The sequence below is a fragment of the Peromyscus californicus genome, unplaced genomic scaffold, assembly GCF_007827085.1.
Source record: "Peromyscus californicus insignis strain IS unplaced genomic scaffold, ASM782708v3 Scaffold_9__1_contigs__length_137607984, whole genome shotgun sequence".
Taxonomy (NCBI): Eukaryota; Metazoa; Chordata; class Mammalia; order Rodentia; family Cricetidae; genus Peromyscus; species Peromyscus californicus.
This window is the reverse complement of record NW_026294617.1, coordinates 18,104,945-18,127,674: the sequence shown is the minus strand read 5'-3', so window position 1 is coordinate 18,127,674 and position 22,730 is coordinate 18,104,945. Positions and strand designations below refer to the sequence as shown.

The window sequence follows — 22,730 nt, the reverse complement described above, 5'->3', positions numbered from 1 at the left end:
AATAAATGATCATGTTTGGGAGGATATTCTTTACCATTTCAAAGACCCTCACTTCATCAATAGCTATAAAGGACTACAATACATTGAACCAATTCCAAATAGACTATTAGGGTCACTGTATGTTTCTTAATGAGTCAACATTTATGTGCCAGTAAAGAAACTGGGCCACTAAAGTCTAAGTAATTTATTTATAAAATTAAACGTTCTCTGCACAGATTTATCTCCTTACTAAATTTAGTTTCTCCAACTGTATGCTATGCATAAAACAATGCTACTTTATTAGGTAGCTATTTCTTCAGTCATTTTACTTAAATTGTAGTATTTCCTCCATTCCCCACTTTGTAAAAATCATCTATAAGGCTTAACTGCAGACTTTCTTATTTTTAGAAACGTCAAAGAAAACATTTATTTTTTATTTTTATTTATGTGTATGTATGGTGTGTGTGTGTGTGTGTGTGTGTGTGTGTGTGTGTGTGTGTGTGTGTGTGTACACGTGTACTGGCAGGGGCCAGAAGAGGGTGTTTGACGTCCTGGAGCAGGAACTATATGTTGTTTTGAGCCACCTGACTTGAGTGCTAGGATCTAAACACAGGCCTTCTAGAAGACAAGCAAGAACACTTAAGCACTGAGCCATCTTTCCAGCCTCTATTAAAAACAAAACAAAGAAACAATGATTAAAAAGAGTACCACTGTAGGTTAGTCAGATAGCTCAGCAGGTAAAAGTGCCTGCCAACCAGGCTGATGACCTGAATCTGAGTTTCACCAACACCACAGAAGGACAGAACTGACTCCTGTAAGCTGTCCTCTGACCTCTATATGTATGCCATGATGCACCCCCGCCAAAATCAAAATAAATAAATGTAAAAAAAAAAAAATTAAGAGTGCCATGTATCCAGCAGATACTCAGGAAATCTGTCATTTAGTCTTAGCAATGTTATTTCTTGACATTTGCAGCCCACAGAGGAAAAAGACATGCTCCATTCATTCTGTCACTAGGCCGCAAAAACATGCTCCATGACAATCCATTGATACCTGCCTTTCCTGTAAATTGAAAAGAAGAAAATAAAAATATGCAACACACCCTTTTCTTTCTCTTTCAGATATGCTGACACAAGATCATGGAGAAACATGATGAGCTCCGCATCCATAGTCACACAAATGTGGTCAGTAAACTCTGTCACCACACTGCATTCCACCTTGGGTTTCAAGTTGGCATCTGCAATGATGAAGTTCTTTTATAGTAAAAAATTTCAGAACAAGGCCTCTTCCCATTAATAAAGATTTACATAGATCCATGTATATGCAACTATAAAGAAATGCAACTATAAAGAAATCAGCAATTGCTATATGCACATGATTTACAGACTATCCTTAGATAATCTATCTGTAACAGGAATCTTAAAAGATCTTATTAATAAAAAACCCGGATATTGGGGTGACAGCTGAGAGATCAGAGAGAGAGAACAAGCCACAGCCAATCTCACCTCGCCAACTCCTCAGCCAATCCTGTTTCCTCAGACTGGAAGCCTCTGAATCCTCACCTGAAAGGATCTCAGCTGCACTGCTGCTAAAAAGTCTAAAAGCTTAAAAGCCTCTAGTTTCTGGTCCTCATGCCTTATATACCTTTCTGCTTCCTGCTTCCTGCCATCAGTTCCTGGGATTAAAGGCATGTGTCTTTCCCAAGCAAGGCATGTGTCTTTCCCAAGCAAGACATGAGATCTCAAGTCCTGGGATTAAGGATGTGTGCCACCACTGCCTGGCTCTGTTTCCAGTGTGGCCTTGAACTCAGAGATCCAGACAGAACTCTGCCTCCTAAGTGATAGGATTAAAGGTGTATGTGCCACCACTGTCTGGCCTCTATGTCTAATCTAGTGGCTGTTCTGTTCTCTGACCCCATATAAGTTTTATATTGGGGGATACAGTATATCACCACATCTATTAAATATTCCTACAATGTGTCATTGTTCTTTTTAATTAAGTCCAATTATTATTCCCAGTACTTGGAAGAAAAGGCAAAAATAGGCTAAATAATTTACCAGAGGCCATGAATATCTGGTAAGAACATAAAATTAACTTATATCATCAGTTTTATTAATTAATATACCAAAATAACCTGTGGTAAGAAAGCAGTAATCTGAAATTGCTTTAGAATTTTCTTAGTACTATTAAGACTAGAGATTCTTTCTCCACATACCTTGTAATGAAGGCTCCTGTGGTTCTTGAACATGAATTGATTTAAATTCAAGTTGCATCCTTGGTAATGCAAAGATAGTCTCTGTTTCATGATTGTAGCTAGAACCTCCCCTGAATCCACTCAACAAACTAGAATTCTTCACAGTAGTACTGTTCTCCATGTTATTAGCATCAACATTACGAAGTAAGTTTAGCTCTACACACATAAAACAGTAAGGGTTAAGTTAAACCAAAGGGCACTATGAACACTGCATTTAAACAATGTAGAATGATCCCTAGAGCCTATGGACAAAACAAAACAAAACAACCACCAAAAAACCAAAAACCTAAAGAACAAAAACAAAAGCAAAACATATGTTTCTTAAAGTGATAAACTGTATTTAGATCCAGGCAAATAATTGTGGCCTCCGAGTAATAGATTTAGCTAAGCTGTACAAAGTATGGCTTTAAAGACACTATAATATATTAAACTTATCACTTTACAAGTTGGAAATAATCATATTCTTAAAAAGAAATGTGCACATATACTTACTTGTTATCAAAGCCACAATCTGCAATGTGAAATTTGGATAAACACAATACTTACTAGTTTTGGTTTCTTCAGTTTTAATGCGACTATCACCCTCAATTTTAATCATGTCTGAAGTTGGATTTTATTAAACCCAATGGTCTACACAGACTGAACACTCAATATTGTCCCGACCCTTGAAATTATGTAGAAGTCCTTATTTTTCAGAACATATGACTACATTATTTGTAAAGTTTATTGCTGTAGATAACAAATAGTATATCTACAGTATATTTAACATTCTAGTTAAAAGAGAATCTTTTCAACAACAACAAAAAACTATTCCAAATGTATAATAGTCAAAATAGGCCATAAATCTTCTAATTTTCTCTCATCCTCTTTTATTCTTTTTTGTTTTTTGAGACAGGGTTTCTCTGTGTAGCCCTGGCTGTCCTGGAACTAGCTCTGTAGACCAGGTTGTGTAGCCCGAATCCTAATTGGTCTTAATAATAAAATCCGGGGCCAGATCCTGGGGTAAATGCTCAATGATTAGAGAAGCAGAACTAGAAAGACTTCTAGTCTCTACCTAATCCTCAGCCTGAAAGGGCACAGAGTTCCTGTCTCCTCCTGCGTTATAGTCCTCTCTCCACCCAGCCATATCACTTCCTGCCTCCACCTCCCTAGTGCTGGGATTAAAGGCGTGAGATCCCAAGAGGTGGGATCAAAGGTGTGTGCCACCACTGCCTGGCTCTGTTTCTCTTTTAGACTGGATCAATCTTGTGCATCCCAGAGTGGCCTTGAACTCACGGAGATCCATCTGCCTCTGCCTTCCTGCTGGTATTAAAGGTGTGCAGCACCACTGAGCCCTCTTTTATTCTTAACATATTTTTACTCATCCCATGTGTCTGCCTATTTCTTGAAATTTACTCTAAAATCACATGGTACAACTAATCTTTTTTCATTTAAAAAGGTCATTTTTAAGTAAAACATTAAAATCCTAACATGCCTTAATTTATTCAGTTTTCCAAACACCAGATGATTGATAAAAGCCATGTTGTACACACAAACCCAAGAAATCAAAGAATCACCTGGCAGATTACCATGGAACTGGTCTAGTAGATAAAAAATCCATCCAAAGCATTCTCTTTAAAATTATGACTTGACTGGAATAATATTACTGAAATTTTATCCCAGGTAAGCAGAACCTTACATTTTTGGCATTTTGTTAGCCATATAATAAATTTCTCAAATTCCCAATTTTTAGAATAACTATAAAACATTTCCCAATAATTCCTAAAATATTTCCCAAATATTCTAAAATATAACAAATTTAATTTGTTTGTTTAAAACCAATTTATTTAGGATGGTTTCAGTTATATCTAATTTGAACCTATAAAATGCTGTACTATCAGGCTGGTGATTCTTGTATTAAATAATCACTTCATGTATCAACAGAAATAAAATGAAAACTATATCAAGACATGACAAATTCACCTCTACTTATATTCTAAACAGCTGACAGAGTTCAAAATAGAAAAACAAAATAAGCCCAACAAAAGCTAAATATTTAACCTTCATTCCTTGTGGCAGTGACATAGTTGAACCATTCTTTTACACTTGCTACTCCATGAGGTGGGTTTTCGTGGCGACGCCTTGTTATCTTGGTTATTGTTGCCATGGGACTTTCCAGAGCACCACATGGTTTGGTAACCATGGTATTATGACCCAGATGAAAATCCAGTGTTTGAACAATGTATGTAGAATGATCACTAGAGCCTAAAGCACAAGAAAAATATGTTTCTAAAAGTGATAAATTGTATTTATATCTAAAAAAATAACTGTGGCTTTAGCAAAACTATACACAGATAGGGTAAAAAGGCTAAATAAGTGAGAAATCCCACAAATAGTTAGTTTAGTTAACTGGATTTATCCCAGTGAGATGAAGGACATCAACCATTTTAAGAAACCACTGAGTGGGTCAGGCAGTGGTGCACACTTGCAATACCAGCACTCAGGAAGCAGAGACGTGGTGGTGGTGGGGGGATTATGACTTACAGGACAACCCAGGCTAAAGAGTAAGGCATTATCAAAAACCCAAACAAAACGAAATACTGAATAGGAAACTGCTCAAAGGAACTGGTCTTTGTAAATATTTTCATTAGTTCTTTGAGGATTTTGTACATGTTTTGGTGTCCTTTTTTATCTAGACCAAATTGTGCTGCCCAAATATTCTTGGAGATGTGGCCTTCCAGGGTTTTACCACTGTAGCAATTCGTGTTACAACTGCCCTCAAGTTTTATGACACACTCTTGTTTGACAGAGAATCTCCTCAAACTGCTACTGTCTTCATGCTTTTACAAGGAATATTTCTACATATCATACTAAGGCCAGCCACAGAGGCACTAAATTTAAGTAACAGGGAGTAAGACAGCAAGTTGAGAAGTATGTTTAGATATTTCTTTAACAAGTCCAGACTTTACAGATGCTGATTCACTGGCAATGAATTCTCCCCTGAGGTTAGGTACAGAGTAAGAGATAATTTCTCCAATAAAAACTCGAAAGGGGCGGAGGAGATGGTCCAGGGGATAAAGACACTTGCTATCAAGCCTGACAACCTGATTTTAACCCCAAAGACCCAGCTCCTCAAGCTGTTCTCTGACTATCACACGTGTGCTACAGCACAAATGTGTCCTTCTCAAAATAAATAACTGTAAACAAACAAAAGCACAAAGAAGTCAGAGAGATGGCTCAGAGTGTAAAGCATTTGCTGTGCAAGTATGAGGTCCTGAGCTTGAATCCCCAGATCCAGGGTAAAGCTGGATACAGTAAAGTGTGTCACTAATCCCAAGGGCTCCTACAGTGAGATGGGAGGTGGACACAGGAGAATCCCTGTTAGTCTGAGTCAGCTAGCCTAGTCTCAAACAGTGTGGAGGGTGAGGACTGATACCCAGGGTTGTCCTCTTACTTCCACAAGCATACTGTGCATGAGCATGCCTTCACTCATACACATCATATAAAAACACATACACCATACACACAGACACATACACACCCTCAAAAATTAATTTACAAAAGATCTAAGAAAGAAAAATTACATAAGTCATTTACTATCATGCCAGAAGATAGCAAGGAATGAAAGCTGGAAATGTGTCAGTTTACCATCTTCCCAGATTTTCTGAGCTTCAGTCCAAAAGGCGATATTTGGTTCTTCTAAATGAAAAAGGGCCCAGGATTTTGAACGGAAATTTGGACCATGAAAACAAGCCAGGGTCATGTGATTTCCATGTAAGCTCATGGATCCTCCAAACTGCATCCCATCTTCTGGTAATGGAATCTGAAATAAGGATATATGGCATCCAGATACCACCTTCAACACCCCAGGCCAATGTCGATGGTGCGCTGCATCAAGCACTATAAGAGAACCAAGAAACGTTTGTCATAAATTGTCTCAAGCATCTGAGCAGGGCAGAGGTGGGTACATTCTACATTGACTCAGAAAATGAGTGGAAATAATGGAAGATGTTAAGCAACTGCTAAATATACAGTGGGGAAAGATGTTGCATAAGGATGGACAGAGCTTGGGAAGGTATTAGCTTTTTTTTTTTTTTTTTTGGTTTTTCGAGACAGGGTTTCTCTGTGTAGCTTTGCGCCTTTTCCTGGAACTCACTCTGTAGCCCAGGCTGGCCTCGAACTCACAGAGATCCGCTTATCTCTGCCTTCTGAGTGCTGAGATTAAAGGCATGCGCCAACACCACCCAGCAGGTATTAGCTTTCTATTGTTCACAACTCGTACAATGTCTATAATGCTGACTGACTTACAAAGAGCTCATATAGCATTTTACACAATTTCTACCCAACAATAACAAGCAATTATCAATCAGGCTTAACAACTCTACATAGATAAACAACAGGAATGAGAAGAATGTTTTCCTCTTCTTTGTGCTTTCTAGTAAAGTGAGGTCAGAGGTCCAGCACCAGCAGCACACTAGGAGCTTGTTAGAACTCTGTATTCTTAAGTCCCACTATCTGCTTTATCAGATATGCTTTTTGAAGGAATTTGCTTGGCATGTACAAGCCCCTGAGTTCATTCTTTAGCACTGTCAAAATATAGATTTCCAGGTTATAGATGCACATTAATATTTGAGAAGTATTAGTTGATCACAGAATTCAGAGTTTTCTCCCCCACTCATTACAGTAATGTCCTTTTTGGCTGTTTACCATTCTTATCTCAGCACTACCAAGGATCATGCTTTGTGTTTAACTGGCACATTTTCTTTAAAACAATTCTCGAAATCTGGTGACTGCTTCTCTTGACAAGGACTTTTCAAAAGAAAGTAAACCATATACTTTGTACAGAACTGCAATTTACACATGCTTGCAAACAATACTGTTTAAAAGGAATATAAAGGCCTACAGAAATAAGAAATAACACTACAAAGAAGTCACTGAAAAGAGGAGGATGTCCTGCAGACAACTGGTCATGTCTGTTTAATGAGTGCAGTCATAAAAAAGAAAATACGCCAAACTAAAGGGGAGAAAAGATAAGTAACAAGCAGATTTAAGCTTCGAACATGGTTTGGACAAATTACTTGATATTTATGGGTCAGCCATGAAGTTTGAATATGCCCTGGAAGCCAGAGGAGATAACTGACTGGCAAAATAGAAAGCTGGAGTATAGGAAAGGGTAGGCAACACTTTGGCTGAAAAAAAGTGCAAATATGTAGAAAAATATCCATATATAAGCTCTAAGCTGTTTCATAGTGATGATTTTAAGGAAGAAATATGATGTTTTATTTTTGTTTATATTTTCTAGTTTCCTTTCAATGTACACACATTATTTCTGTGATTAAAAAAATTAATTAAGGAGTTAGGCTAGGCATAGTAGTGCATGTCTTCAATCCCAACACTTGGGAGGCTGATGCAGCTGAATTTGAGTTTGAAGCCAGCCTGGTCTACACTCTTAGTTCCAGGTCAGCTATGGCTATGTAGAGAGACCCTGTCTAACAAACAAAAAAATCTAAACTATAAATAAACAAACCAATTAAGAGTTTTCATCATTTTGCTTACTATTCATCACATTTACCACTGTCACCCTAGTTAAGGGATTCTCACAATGTCCTTCTTGTGTCCATTCCTAACTGCCTATATAGTCTGTTCTGTACAGTTAGCCATGGTGATGTTTTGAAACTTGAAAAGGAATATTTTAAGACAAGGCAAACCAAATAATACCAAATCTCTTAAAGACTCTACAATACTTACTCATCATATTAAAAACTCTATTTATGACCTGTATCCAAATTAATGTCCAATATTTTTCTTACTGATAATTCTGCTCTGATTTTTTTCTGAAAAAAATCAGTTATTTTAATGATTCTCATTTTCCCCAAGCCCCAAGCCGCCATGAGAACATGCTGGGCAAGGGCCCTACACTGAATTACACCCCCAGACCACTGTGACCATTTCTTTTGAGAAAGGGTCTTATATTAAGTTGTCCAAGCTGGACTTGAACTTGTTCTGTAGCTTCGGCAGGCCTTGAACTTGTGATCCTCTTGCTTCAATTTACCAAGTAGTTGAGATTAGAGAACTGTGCTACTAGGTCCAGCAATGATTCTCAAATAAGACAACTTTGTGAGGAACAATAGGGGTCTCACACCTCCATGGCCCTCTGCCTAGAACTTTTCCCCACATCTTATCTCAGTTCTTTCAACCACTAACTCATTTCTACCAACATGTCACTTCAGAAAAGGCTTCCCAATCATCTTTTCTGAAATAGCCATTCTTCCACCTTAGCCTTCTTTATGTCCTCCCCTTGCTTTGTTTTTAAATAATCCTATCTACCTAAAATCATGTCATTTATACATTTAATTATAGTCTCCCCCTCCTATTTGAACATAAGGTTCATGAGGTAGGGATGGTCATTGTGTTGCAACTCCTGTATCTAGAGAAGTACCAAAGCATATGGTTGTTGCTTAATAAATACAAACTAATTTCTGAATTACTAAGTGAACAATAATAACCTGTCTAGTATCAAAGTTAATAGACAGACTCAGTTATTCTGACTCCTCAGTCCATACTACAAATCAGAATACAATATTGTCACATAGCAGGCATGCTGCAGGTGAACTGTGGTGGAGTAGTCAAAAGTAATACCTTCCCAAAGGGCAGCTGATGCCATTACCTGGAGCATAGTCAGTGCTGAGTGGATGGGATGGAGAGCCCAAAGGGTATTTTCTAAGTGTGGCATATAAATGTGTTACTTAAGAATATACATACAGGGAAGATAAAGAATACATCAATATTGAATTCTAATTCTTACATTGTTCTTGTGAATTTTTCTCCAGGTTGTTAGTCATTGTCTTGGGTGGAAGATAAGGAACAGGTCCCCAGGTTGACAGAGCTCGTTTGCTGGTATCAAACTGTTGTGTGAAAAATTCCTGGAGCTTCATTCCTATTTTTATCAGGTCTGGTGTGGTTGATCTTGATATCATTACTTGGAAAATATCCCACTTCAAATCTCCATGCACAAATATCTCACTAGAGTATGAAACAGAATCTGTATCATAAATTTCACAGAAGACAATAAATAACACAAGAATAATTATCCTCCCTGTCCAGCTTTTCATTTGTATTAGTTGTATAATATAAAATTAATCTGTAGAAAAAAAATGAACTATCCCTCCCATCCTGAATGTTAAAAAATGTTAAAGGTAGTCACATAAAGTTTTCAGAAGGGGGCATCATAATAAATACCTTTTATCAGTCATGCTTGAATCCAGGGTGTTATATAAGTTTACTTTCCATTCATCCTGAAGCTTAAGATCAGCATTGCTGAAGATACCCATGAGGATACTTGAGCCCATGTAATCAACCCGAGATTCAGTAGAACCCATGGTAATCTGTATTTTGTGGCTGGGTTGCTGATTTGGATGTTCAGAAATATGAGCTAAATAAAAACAATAATTACTTTCCATAGAAATTCATAGAAAACTTACCAAATTCAACTTTCTAAAACTTTTATTTTTTTCCAATATAATGTTTGAGGATATGTTAGTGTAAAATTTCAACATACCAACCATCTCCAAAGCATTAACATCGATGGTCCCACCAACTACTCCTCCTTTGGAATCTAACTGTGACCTTCCCAGACCGACAGACATGCTAATCTCTCGATCACGGTTACTTCCTACAGAAAGCCGGCCTTGGCTTTTCAAACCACTAGTTGTCCAACTAAAAAGAAGGAAAAGATTGTTATATAAGTGGTTGGTTGTCATAAATTAAAAACAGTAGCTAAATCAGATTATTAAGTAGAAGATCCAATTTGACAATGAACTATTTCTTCCTTTTTCTGAGTCTAGACCTCACAGTGTTGTTGAAGCTGATCTTGAATACTGAAATTCAAGATTCTCTAATCTAAGAGTGCTGGGATGAGTGGCATACATCCACCATACCCAGCTCAACACAGAACTTAACTAAGAACTATGTGGTAGATGTTTGATTATTAAAACTAATGAAGCTTCCTAGATAGAAAATTATCCTATTTCCTTATAATTTTCCTTTTGGGAATGTGTTTTATGTTGTTTGCACTACAGTATCCTTACAATTAAGCCATTTTCAGAATAAAAAGTTTATAACTTTTTATCCACTATATTCACTGTCTCAAAGATTTCTACATTTAAAAGGGTTTGAACTGCTTTATAACATTATAAGAAAATTTAAATTTTATTAAATATATTTTCTTTGCAGCTAAACAGCTTACGTTGTATTTCCCATGACATTACTCATATTCATTTGAACGTTTAGTTGTTTCAAGTTGATAGCGAATACAACAAGTGTCTCCCACGGAGTCCCTTGCTGGCTTGCTGCTTTGTTTGATTTGTTAACAGGAGTTGATGTTTTTGAAATTGAATCTGAAGGTAGAAAAAAAATTAAATGTGCACTTATTCACACAAAGCAAAGCTTATTACAAAGCAAAACCCACTGTTTTCCATAATCCACAAGGTGAACAGAGCTTCTTGTACCAGACCAAATGTCTAATAGTTGCCATATGGCTACTAAAACAGGTGAGATGAGGGAATTTTGGTATGTATGGGATATAGCTGCACAGGTATTTCATCACCTAGGATTTTCTTTATAAAAGAGAAAACTCAGAAGTGTTTCAGTCAACTAGAAGACTCAAAGGTAGGGACAATTCTGAAATGCAGCATTGGCTGGGTACCTGGCACTTATCTAATGGACTCAGTGTACAAATGAAGTGCTGACTTTGCTCATTATATTTTATTCTTAGTTGTGTGAAGAACTATATCCTTCATTTTGATACATTCAGACACAAGCACAAAGATAACTGTAGCTAGAGTTTTCCTGCCTGGTCCACGGTCAGGACAAATCTCTCACCCGCCAGTCCCGCAGCAGCTCAGACCCAACCAAGTAAACACACAGAGACTTATATTGTTTACAAACTGTATGGCTGCAGCAGGCTTCTTGTTATCTAGTTCTTCTATCTTAAATTAACCCATTTCTATAAATCTATACTTTGCCACGTGGCTTGTGGCTTACCAGCCAGTACCTTACATCTCACTTATCATGGCGGCGGCTGGCAGCATCTCTCTGCCTCAGCCTTCCACTTCCCAAAATTCTCTTCTCTGCTTGTCCCACCTATACTTCCTGCCTGGCTCCTGGCCAATCAGTGTTTTATTTATTAACCAATCAGAGCAACACATTTGACATACGGAACATCCCATAGCAGATAACACCAGCACTCATGAGTTGAAAAAACACTGACTAAATAAATGGACAACTGAATCAATATAAAGATTCATTTCTTTAATATCAGACCTTCTTTTGTTACATTCACAACATTACTGGAATGTTTTTAAAAGCATCTGTCCTTATAGAGTACAGTGACAATATGGCAATTCCTCAATTCCTATGGCTCTGTGAAGTTAACAGATATCCATAGAACTCTTCCACATGCAGTACTTTTAAGTATTTGGTATTTGCTGGTTTTGTGTTGTTGCTTTCTTTTCCCAGTGATTAAGATTTTTATCTTAGGAATCCTGGAGGGCTATTGGTAACAAAAAAAGCAGTGTTACCTCTTCGAGGAACTGAAGAGTCTGACACACTCCTTGATCTTATGGAAGCTGGGGACTTGAGGCTCTGTGCTGCTGTCCCTGGTGACATGGTACTGTTGGTCATGTGCTCATTGAACACGTTAGGTGACTGAGGCATATGAGTGAAAGAGGCTGACTGACTTGGCTGATCCCAGGTCCTGCAGTAGGCTTTCCTTGATGACTCAGGAGAAAGGTGCTGGCTCACCCCTTCAATGGAATCAGGAGTCCCTGGACCAGATGCTGGCACAACAGTAGAAAATAAAACAAAATAAAAGTCACAGGTAAGAACATTAATTGATAAAAGTCCTTTGACCCAGACACCTTTTCTAACTATATTGTGTATTCTTTCCACTTCTGTATTTCGCAACTATATGGCAGTAAACAATTTGCAAAGAACAATCCTGTACTTTATTTAATTCTGGCAGAAACTGAATGAGAAGGGCAAAACAGATATTTTGGTCCCATTACAGGAGGAAAAATAGACCCACTCAAGAGACTTTTTTACATTTTTCTACTGTATGAGGCCAACTGTATTCTTCACTTCCACAACCTCTTCAGCTCAACATAACTTATAAGATCAAGAAAGAGATAAAGGCAACCTGGTAGTATGTCTCCAATATTTTCATTTTCCCATGCATAACTATGATTAACTTGGATAGTTAAATGTATACTTGCACTTGCAATTTTATGAAGATTACAGAGTAAATTATTATAGAATAAAATGTTAGTTAGGAGGTAATCTTCAAGAGGGTAAGGCATTTATTTGTTTGGAATGCCTAGTGCTTGCCATTAGAGGGACTCATTAGACATTCTTCGAACAAATTAATGAATTACATGGTATAGCTTACAAAGTAAGTCAAAATTTGTGTTATCAATCATGGATCTTGTTTACTTTAACCCAAATTAAAAGAAATCTAATTACAATAACAAGCTTACTTGGCAAATTTACAGTTTGGTCTCCAAGGAACAGGCGCCTTGCAATACTTCTCCTATACCAGGCTCTTGGAAATGCTAGGATTTCACTGAGTCGGCGCATATCATACTTAAATGAAGCAGACCCTATATCACAAACAGCTGATACAGAAATAAAGTTTGTTAGAGCTCAGAACAAACATCCAGAACTTTTAACACTTTACATGGTAGTTATCAGACACAGTACTATACCTACTGTTCTAACCCATAAATACCAAGATACATTGTATCTAACAAGTGATTTTATGTCTTTCTTCAAATTACACAAACAGTGCATTGTAAGATCATTAGCTCTGTGTCCTTTTCTTGGGGAGGTGGCAAGTTAGGGCTCTGCCACAGTTACCAGAGAGGTTCTAGAGATTAACTATACAGCAAGCTTTCAGTTTAACACAGGGCTCCTCTCAAATATGGAAAATAAATCAACAGTATGTGCTACAATATGAACTTGCACAAAAAGAACTGCAAACCAAAAACCAAGTACTGCAAAGGAGTACTTATTTTTCTCTTTGTTCCAGGGTAAAAACTTTCACACGAAAAGCACCCTTATGGCCACCGTCAGGGGTTCTGTTCTGGCGTCATTCTCCTTTTGCATCTTTTCTCTTCTGTTCCTCTTCCACAGCTTCTTTAGATTGACATGTCGGTGACTTCTAGTGCAAGTGCCTGAGCCCATACTCCCAGACTTGATGGCCAGCTGACCCACTGATAGGTCTATAACCATTCTCATTTTAGTTTGGTTTATAGTTATCTAAGTTAATGGTTTAAACAACCACCACCACCACCATCAAATCATCTAAGCTCAAAGCCACCTTAAAAACAGAGGCCATTGTTTAATTCTTTATAATAACAAGAATATTTTAATTAAAAGTTATAAAATAGAATACCAGATATATTGATTAATGTAGTGTCCATTTTGCTTGTAGACTTGCTTACAGACTGACTTTCAAAAAATGAGGCACCCCCTGAGCGCCTTATCCGAGACAAGCTCACTTTTACAAACTCAAGGTTTATACTTAATGAGTCTTTTCGACCAGTGACTGAAGTAGGTTCTTCGTCTACATTCCCTAAGAATAAAACCAAAATAAGAAAAATGTTCATATGTATGCATATGCACAAAGAGATGTGTGCGTATGCAGACAACTAGTTAATGAAAATTATACAGCATACAGTAACATGTCACCAATCAAAAGAGGTTAAATTAGGGAAAATTTAGACAGAATAATCTAATGAGCATTTGCATTCTTCATAGCAGTTTAGGAGGTTAAAGCCTGTATACAGAGGTGGAAATTTTAGCAAGCTCACTCCAACAACAAAAGCTAGAATTTACTTGTATAAATGTAAGAAATATTCATTTATGAGGCCTGAGCTTTAAAATGCAGATTTCATTTTACTAAATGATGGCTTATTATCAAGCATAACCTACATACTTTAAAATTTTACTTTTTATGGACTAAAATTTTATGCATAGTGATTTGATAATATATTTAAATATGTATTATAAGAAAATTTTTGTATCTTTAGCTATTATGCTATATATATCATTTAACAAGCATTCTTAAGTTTTAAATCCTTGTAAAATCAGTTTATCTGAATATCTTGTTTTGTATTTTTACTTATAGGGATAAAATAGGTATTATCAAAAGGGAAAAACACAAGCTTTTATGTTGTTTATACCCATTATTTAAGGTAACATAGTCTAAGAATAGAAAGCTTTAAAAAACATAACAAAAGGCACAAACAAGTAAATATACCTAGTCCTCCTGATCCGGATGTGAGACCAGAAACAGTGGACTTCTGCTTCCCTGCACCATAGGGGTGAAACACATACAGGGAAAAGTCAGACATGCATGCAGTGAAGCTCAGGCCAGATGAGCTGCTGCTGGAGCCAGTCAGATCTGACTGACTGCTGCTGTGTCGACTTCGGCCAAGCGGGCTGCCTAATCCTGATGAGCCTGTAAAGAGGAGATATCCCAACATCATTAGTCACAAAATCCTGATGAGCCTATAAATAGGAGACATCTCAACATCATCAGTCACAAGTAAGTCTACAAGCACTACCATGCTCTCAAAAGCCAAACATGAGGCTATTTGGGTAAGATTTTGAATTCAAGATAACCACAAAAAAAAGGACCCAAGTGATTCCTTCCAAATCTGAAGGCTGAGTTCCCTTCAACAGTTTTTATGCTTCTCTTGAAACTGGAGTTTAGGATTTCATTCATATTTCGCTTTAATAAGTTCAACCTTCTAGCATTTTAGACCAAATAATTCTTTTCAGAAAGAATGATTTTCAGATTGGCAGGTTGTTTGCACAGTGTTCCCATAAGTTTCCAGTTAAAGTCTCAGTTGTGAAATCCCAATACTGGAAGGCAACTGCTGCCCTTGGTTAAGAACCACTATTTTAATGACATTTCAATTCTACTGTTAATTCCCACTTAAATTAGATAATATTGCTATTGTTTATATTTATATTTCTATATGAATTATGGGCACAGAACTTTTAGTGAGGAAGGAGTGTTACCTCATTAAGAAATCCTCAACTGTAATTTACAATAAAACCTTTCATGAAAAAAATGAGGTAGAGAGCAAAATTTACTATTTAAAAATATAAGTGCTACTTGGTAAAATTTTTATAAGAACACAGATTTATAAAAGCATATCTCTTATTTGCCATTTGAAAACCCCATTGTTCCCAAAGTGTAAACTCCAACATGATACAAAACATTCAAAAGCACATGGATGTGTAGATTATAAGTATTCTTATCATAGTGCTTCAAGTAGCACTCAAGCTGCAACAACAATGCTATCTAACTATCGTTGAGCTACAAATATATATCAAAGGGGATTCATATTCTACTAACACATGAAATATACTTACAACTTTGGTCTACTACAGGTTTTTTTCCTACAAATGTCACAATTCTCTAATATTCTGCTTTCTTAAATCTATTTTAAATACAGATGAATAACTGTTAAAATTTATTTAAAAATAGTACTTGGATTTTTATCAGGTGACTTAGTGTTTCTATACCTGGTATTCCAGCTTTGCTAGCAGAGGTCTTTGTTCCACTCTGAGGAGCATTACCAGCAGGGGATAAGGTCTCTGCAGGGTATGTAGTCCCCAAGGTGTCCAGTTCTCCTCGGTTTGAAGAAAACACCAAGTCCAGAGATGGTAGCTTCAGCATGCATTCTACTCTTGACACTGGCAAGCAACTAAATTTGATTTGTGAAGGCTAAAGAATAAGAAGCAAGAGAAAGAAGATTTCCAGGAACTGCATAGTTAAAACAATTTCATACTGGACTCTAAAAGTTATATGTAATTTCCATTTTAACATACATATACCAAATGTATTACATTGAATCATCTGACATTTAAAAGCAATTAAATTTAATGCCACAACTTATAAAAACAGAAGGATGGCATATATAAACCAAAATATATTAACAGAATGGTACAATCTTTATGAATCTAAATATTCTAGGCACAGAAGCTCATTCTAAGCCCAGCTCTCAGGGGGTCTGGGGAAGAAGGATTATTGCAAGTTCAAGGCCAATCTACAGTACATGCCAGCCTGGGCTACGGAGTTAAGATCTTATATAAAGCAAGCTAAATATTTGAAGATTCACTGACATTTGGATAATTCTGAACCTTAAACATATTTATGCCCACACTATTTTTGCAAATCTTTTAAAGGAAGCAATCCTGAATTAAAATACTGAAAACACGCTGGGCGGCAGTGGCACACACCTTTAATCCCAGCACTGGGAGGCAGAAGCAGGCGGATCTCTGTGAATTTGAGACTGGCCTGGTCTACAGAGCGAGCTCCAGGACAGGCATCAAAGCTACACAGAGAAACCCTGTCTCAAAAAACCCAAATAAATAAATAAAATAAATATTGAAAACACTTTTGTGTTAGTAACAAAGGTTTACAAACCTTCAAGTACTTAGTATATTTTCATCAGACCTTTAACAAAACTCCAGAGTGTCAGACTGGAGATCTTTTGTAGTTACTGTAGGAAATCCTTGCAACAGACGATACCAGCACTTTTCTTTTTCTTACAGATTGATTTTAAAATTTTAACTGAACTTGAAGTTTGGATACAAGCATCTTTCTAATCCTCTTTAACACATGGATTGAATCAAAGGATGTATTGGTAAGATTGCATTAAAGAATAAAATATTTTAAACTACATTAACTGTTACACAAATTCCATAAAAGGTACTGTTGTGTCTTAATTATACTGTAGATCTGCTCAGAAAGAAGTGTAATGGTGAGAGCTAAGAGTATCACACTAATACAGAGATGAAATGCTTTCAAAAGGTTTAAACTTACATATTTTAATCTTGTTTCATAGAAAATTGAGATTCAAAAATGGAAAATCCTAATCTATGAAACTGCTCAGAATACTAAGTATATACATGCAGTTTTACATGCACTTCTTGGGATTTAGCAAACTTTTAAGCCATTGTAGACATATCAAACGTTCGTGAAACTGTGACGCAGAAAAATTTGAAGGGAAATAATGTTGAAATTTCAAGTAGAATATTTTCATTTTGAAGAAATGACACACATCACCTGAACTCGAACATAAACCACAACATCTACAGGGAAGGAAGAGTAGGCAGACGTTGAAGATGACACTAGGGATGTTGTTGATTCTTCCATAGGATCTGGGATTTCAAAATGCCCCATATCTTCATCTTGTGAGCTGACTGCTGTTAAAATATTTAGTTTCAAGTTTTAGATCACATCAAGGGCAAACCATTGGAAGATCCCTATCTCTAACTAGTATTGACATAGACATATCAACACCAGAAGTGGCTTTGAAGTCTGTCTGTTTACATATCCCTGCCTACTCAAATCTCATGTTCATTTCCCAAAATTAAATTCTCCCACATCACACATTATACACAGAAAACAGCATTTATGTCTTGCCTACAATGAGAATCCACTGCAAGAAACACATGAACATAGGACCCACAATCATTAATGTTGTCACTATCGAGCTGTTTCCTTGAAAAAAAAAATCATAAAGCTTCACCACAGCTTGGGTTCTCCACTTGCAAATGAGAATGAGATGATCTCTCTGGCTCTTCTCCAATTCTATAACTTGTTTTATAATGGAATATATAACAATGTATAATAGCACTGAGAAAGTCTATGAAACAAGACCTAAAATTAGAAAGCATATGAGGAGAACACTTACCTGTATAATTCCTTTCAATTGGTGTAATTGGGATAGTTTCCAGAGCCTTTTCCAGAAAGTCCAATAGACAAGGGCTAATAACCATTTCTTCTGGTAATGACTGAAGCGCTACCCAGGCATATAGCTTGGCTGTTTTTACTCCTCCACTTCCTTTTCCTTTGGCTAGAATGTCAGTAAATATGAGGTACATTGAATGAATTCAAGAAAATTGTCCCAACAAAACATGGCAAGTTAATGAGAAATTAGAATTGTATGACAACTTAATTAAATGAAGTACTTTACCTAAGACTACATGAGAAAACAATAAACATAGGCTGATAGAAATGATATATTAAAGGTAGACTACACATATCATTAATGATTTATAATACTATGTTTATTCTTAGTTATGCTAGGTTACACAATATGTTTCAAATTTTCAACTTCATACTTTTGCTAAGTTTTTGGCTAGTGTTAGTCCATTTGTTCACTTGAAAAGATAGCAAATCTTGACTAATGTGATTTAGTGGAAGGAAAAATATCACAGCTTTTGGATTTCTTATGCTTAGTATATACATATTGACAATACTTCTCTACATAGGATACCATGTCTCTTTCTTCTTAATCAAGTATTTCTGCTTCATAAAATGCATAAAAATATCTAACAAAGTCTTAGCTAACTTTGTCTCTAATACCCAATTTGAACATTAGTTGTATAAATACAGGAAAATGCCCCAAATCTATAAGCCCTCACTTTCTCCATTTATAAAATGGAATACTAGTATCTGCCTCATTCTTAATGAATCTAGCTATACTTTGTCAATTGAGAAGTGGTAAGCACTAGGTATTATCATCAGGATTCATTACTATTTTAAAGGGTTTGTATATCATGTGAAATTTCCAAATGAAACTTCTTTAATAATTATTGTCAGCTCTAACAGTCCCTATATTAGAGATTCTATCATATACATGAATGTATATATGAATATATATAATATATATAGAATGATAGAAAAAATATATGCATGTGTAAAGTATCATTTATATACTATGATAGCCATTTCCAAGATGGCTTTCAAGGATCCTTGCTGGCTTTCAAGTTCTAGTTCCCATCCTCAATGGTCTGTATAATCAGTAAGAAACTGTAAATGTAGTACTCTGTGACTTTTATAGCTAAGCTATTAAGCATTGCAGGTTCGTCAGCTTTTCTATCATTCTACTCAAAGGATGTTAACTGCAGTATCATAAAAATACTCTCATCTCAGTTGTGATGCCCCACTGGGCACCAGTCAGCCAGTCACATGACTAGGACAGGATGGAAAATCTTTTTAGTTTAGTCAAGTATTCAGGTGACCTAGCCAGCATCTTGACTTCAAACTCATTAAAGACTGTGAGTTGAAATTTATCAAGGCAAATTCCACTTGGGTTTTTTTTTTTTTCATCAATAGAGCACTGCTATTAAGGTAATAAGTTTTGGGTAACCTGTTGTGTCACAACAGATAATTAATAATTGCAAGTAATCCCAGTGTACTCATAAATGTGTAAATTAGATCCCTGGCTGACTATAGCTCCCAAACTTAAACCACATGAACTACCCTTTGGTAAATATACATTGTTCTAAAAGTGTGGTTTGTTTATGAAGATTATTATTATCAAGAAAGAATCTCAAGTAGTTGTTTTGTACTGCCACAGGCAGATTTTATACAGTCACTACTGATAAGTCTATATCCTTTCTTAAACAAAGGAATTAAAAGGTCTCAACAGAGCAAAAGGAATAACTAAAAATTTATGAAAAACATGACAAAATACAGTACAGTCTCAAATACCTGAGGGAATAGGTGGGGGTTGGGGAGGAAGTAAGGTGTTAGTCTTGCTCTGGACAGTGCAAGGTAAAGGAGGAGAAGAAGGAGATGCTGCGTTATCTTTCATACCATACAACTTGGACTCTTTGGAGAGTGTTCTAGGCAAGGAAGATCCTCTGGAGGCATTAGGTGACTCAGTCTTTAATGTCTTAGAATTGTAATGCAACTGTATTAAAAAAAATCAAAATAAACATTTTGCAGATAAGGAAATAGCATGAAATATAGAAGATGTAGTTCAGAGGAACACTGGTTCAGGAGCCTGAAAACTTAGCTCCAGCTTTGTAAGTTAGCTTTAAGATTCTGGAAACTACTTGCCTTTTTTTTTTTTTTTTTTTTTTTTAATCAAAGAGCTCAATCCAGATCATCTTTAAAGTTCTTTTGAGCTTAACAGTCTAGATTCAATAATTTTAGAAATTAAAAACATTATTATTTGATGAAATTACACTCGGTAAAGTTTAGCAAGCCTATTATGAATATCAGTATCACTTCTTTCTGCCAAACTTTCATAGAAAAAGATGTATGAGCAAAATGGTAAGCCACAATTTACTCTCATGTTCAGACTATGGCTACATTAACTAAGTCAGAAAGTTTCATGTTTTAATAAAATAAGCAAAAGAAAAATATATGGTAGAAAATAAATACTGCTATTAATGGTCTAGTCTCTTATTCCAGACAATCAGGTTTTTACCTTTACATCCACTCCAGGAATATAAAACACTGTTGTTTCTAAGTCACTGGTCTTTGTCTGTAGAGAGGATGGCACTTTCTTGCCCGTCATTAAATGGGTAGTAGAAGCATAATTAGTTTGAAACTTTTTCTTTTTTGAAGGCGAATCTTGATCTAAACTCCTAGAACTTCGATCATAACTCCTACAGAAAAAAAGGGGGGGAGGGGTGTTATTTTTTAAAAAACTATTTTCTTTTCTTTTGTTTCAAAGCTAACTTTTATTTATACAATAAAGGGAAAGTAGTAATTCAAAAAGTAGAAAAAGGAAAGATCAGAACTTCTAGTTAGATTAGTTATTTTTTTAGAAAAATGATAATGTTACATGTTTTAAAGCTAGCTATCTCTATGTATGAATGTATGCATGTATGCATGCATACATGTATTATTTGTTTGTGACAGGGTCATGGTTAAGACCAGGCATTTTCCTGCCTCCACCTTCTGAATGCTGGAATTACAAGTGTGTACAGGCATACACAATTGCCTTTATGCTTTGCTAAGTTCACAATTGTATCATTTAAACATAATAGTCTTTTATGGTTCAATTAAAATGGCCTACCAGTTATTCTTCAATCACCATTACTACATTTATGAGATACTGTAATTGTCTACAGTGTTTTTTTATCCTCTTATTTTTTAAAAATTTCATTTGATGGACCACTAAAATCTTTTTTTTTTCAGACATATAAAAAATAAAGGGAATGGAGTGGAGAATCTTTATTACCTATTTCAACAGCTGTTAGCATTCTGCCATTCTTATTTACATTTTTACCCTCTCACTTACTAGTAACTGTTACTTTACTTTCATAATTAATTTTTTGACCAGGAAAGAAAAAGAAAAATTCAAAGAAAGAGCTGAGGAAATGTCTTAGCCAGGAAAGCATTTCCAATAGCAACTATGAGGACCTGAGTTTAAGCCTCATAGCTCAGAAAATAAATCATGGTGACACACACTCATAATGCCAGTGCTGTGCAGGTACAGACAGGAAGATCCTTTAGGCTCTCTGGCCAGTCAGCTTAGCCTACTTGGTGAGCTGTTGGCTGGTGAAAGACCCTATCTTAAAACACAGAGTGGATGGCATCTGAGGAGCAATACCTCAGGTTGATTCTGACCTCACACATAAAAGCACACCCATACATCCATACAGGAACATGCACATACACACCCCTTTAAAGAAACACAATCTAATGCTAAATCTGTTTATATCATCATTTAGTTAATGATAGAAACAAATGGTAATCTTGCAATTATATCCATAATATTTCCATTTAGTTAGGCCCTATTTGCATAACTACTTCCAGTCTGTTTTTGTTTGTAAACACATCAAAATTCTTAATGAAGAGTCCTGCATTAATTATTTTTTTAAGACAGAAATGTATTCAATACAAAGGCAAGACAGAAATTCAGGCTTGTTGAAAGAATTCCAAAGAATTCTTTACTTACATCTATATATGTGTAGTGTGTGCTACTCGGGATTAAATCCTGTGCTCACTCAACAGGTACACATTCTACCACTGAGCTAAAATCCTCAGTCTAAAGATCTATAAGTAACAAATTTACTAGTCTCTAAATCAGATATTCACTTCTAATTGCCAGAAAATATGTATTTGTTCTAAAAAATTGCATATTATGAAAATGACCACTGTAACTACAACCAGTTACTTTTAAAATTTGCAGTTTTGGACAGGGGAAAGTTTGTGATAATTTATGATATATAAACAGTGTTTCTAACTAATGAATTCCATGTAACTTTTCTAGCTAGTCTCTTACCTTCTTAAACTTATATCATCATGCTCCTGCAAAAGTGTGGTTGGGTGGAGGACACATTTCCCACTGTCAATTTCAACCCGTATATCAAGTTCAAAGTCAATATTTCTCTCAGTAGCTGTGCCACTAAGACTTCGGTTGACTGGTGTTGTAGGCCAGCGTTCAGTAAGCAGCTGATGAACAGCAGCAAAGCCTGTTGCTTTCTTCCGAGAGGTATGTCTGCAGAAAACAAGGAATCATTACTTATAGTAAATCGAGGTCTTCCTAATGAACTATTTCTCAATGTTATGTGAGTAACAGTCTGTAAAGAAATTTTATTATTTTATAAAATAACAAAAATTATTCAACTAGTTAATACTAACTGAATTTTTTTTCTAGGTATAATGGATCCACAATCATGAATTGACCATTATCTG

At 35.9% G+C, this 22,730-nt stretch overlaps 1 protein-coding gene across 5 annotated transcripts in view; it reads right to left on the bottom strand.

Annotated features, from left to right (window-relative positions):
• Bltp1 (bridge-like lipid transfer protein family member 1) overlaps positions 1 to 22,730 on the bottom strand; it is a 179,685-nt gene that overhangs the window by 7,301 nt on the left and 149,654 nt on the right. For 4 of the 5 annotated variants that reach the window (XM_052732126.1, XM_052732129.1, XM_052732128.1 and 1 more), the window contains 18 exons: positions 22,318 to 22,533; positions 20,512 to 20,692; positions 19,788 to 19,989; positions 17,983 to 18,144; positions 17,352 to 17,491; positions 15,806 to 16,007; positions 14,529 to 14,729; positions 13,662 to 13,841; positions 12,745 to 12,882; positions 11,791 to 12,048; positions 10,458 to 10,608; positions 9,771 to 9,928; positions 9,452 to 9,644; positions 9,018 to 9,235; positions 5,861 to 6,112; positions 4,274 to 4,477; positions 2,195 to 2,389; positions 1,082 to 1,216 (listed from right to left, as the gene is read on the bottom strand). In XM_052732126.1, the coding sequence (XP_052588086.1) occupies positions 1,082 to 1,216; positions 2,195 to 2,389; positions 4,274 to 4,477; positions 5,861 to 6,112; positions 9,018 to 9,235; positions 9,452 to 9,644; positions 9,771 to 9,928; positions 10,458 to 10,608; positions 11,791 to 12,048; positions 12,745 to 12,882; positions 13,662 to 13,841; positions 14,529 to 14,729; positions 15,806 to 16,007; positions 17,352 to 17,491; positions 17,983 to 18,144; positions 19,788 to 19,989; positions 20,512 to 20,692; positions 22,318 to 22,533 (3,386 nt within the window). The remainder of the gene's footprint in view (positions 1 to 1,081; positions 1,217 to 2,194; positions 2,390 to 4,273; positions 4,478 to 5,860; positions 6,113 to 9,017; positions 9,236 to 9,451; positions 9,645 to 9,770; positions 9,929 to 10,457; positions 10,609 to 11,790; positions 12,049 to 12,744; positions 12,883 to 13,661; positions 13,842 to 14,528; positions 14,730 to 15,805; positions 16,008 to 17,351; positions 17,492 to 17,982; positions 18,145 to 19,787; positions 19,990 to 20,511; positions 20,693 to 22,317; positions 22,534 to 22,730) is intronic. The other variant, XM_052732130.1, reaches the window with a different exon arrangement.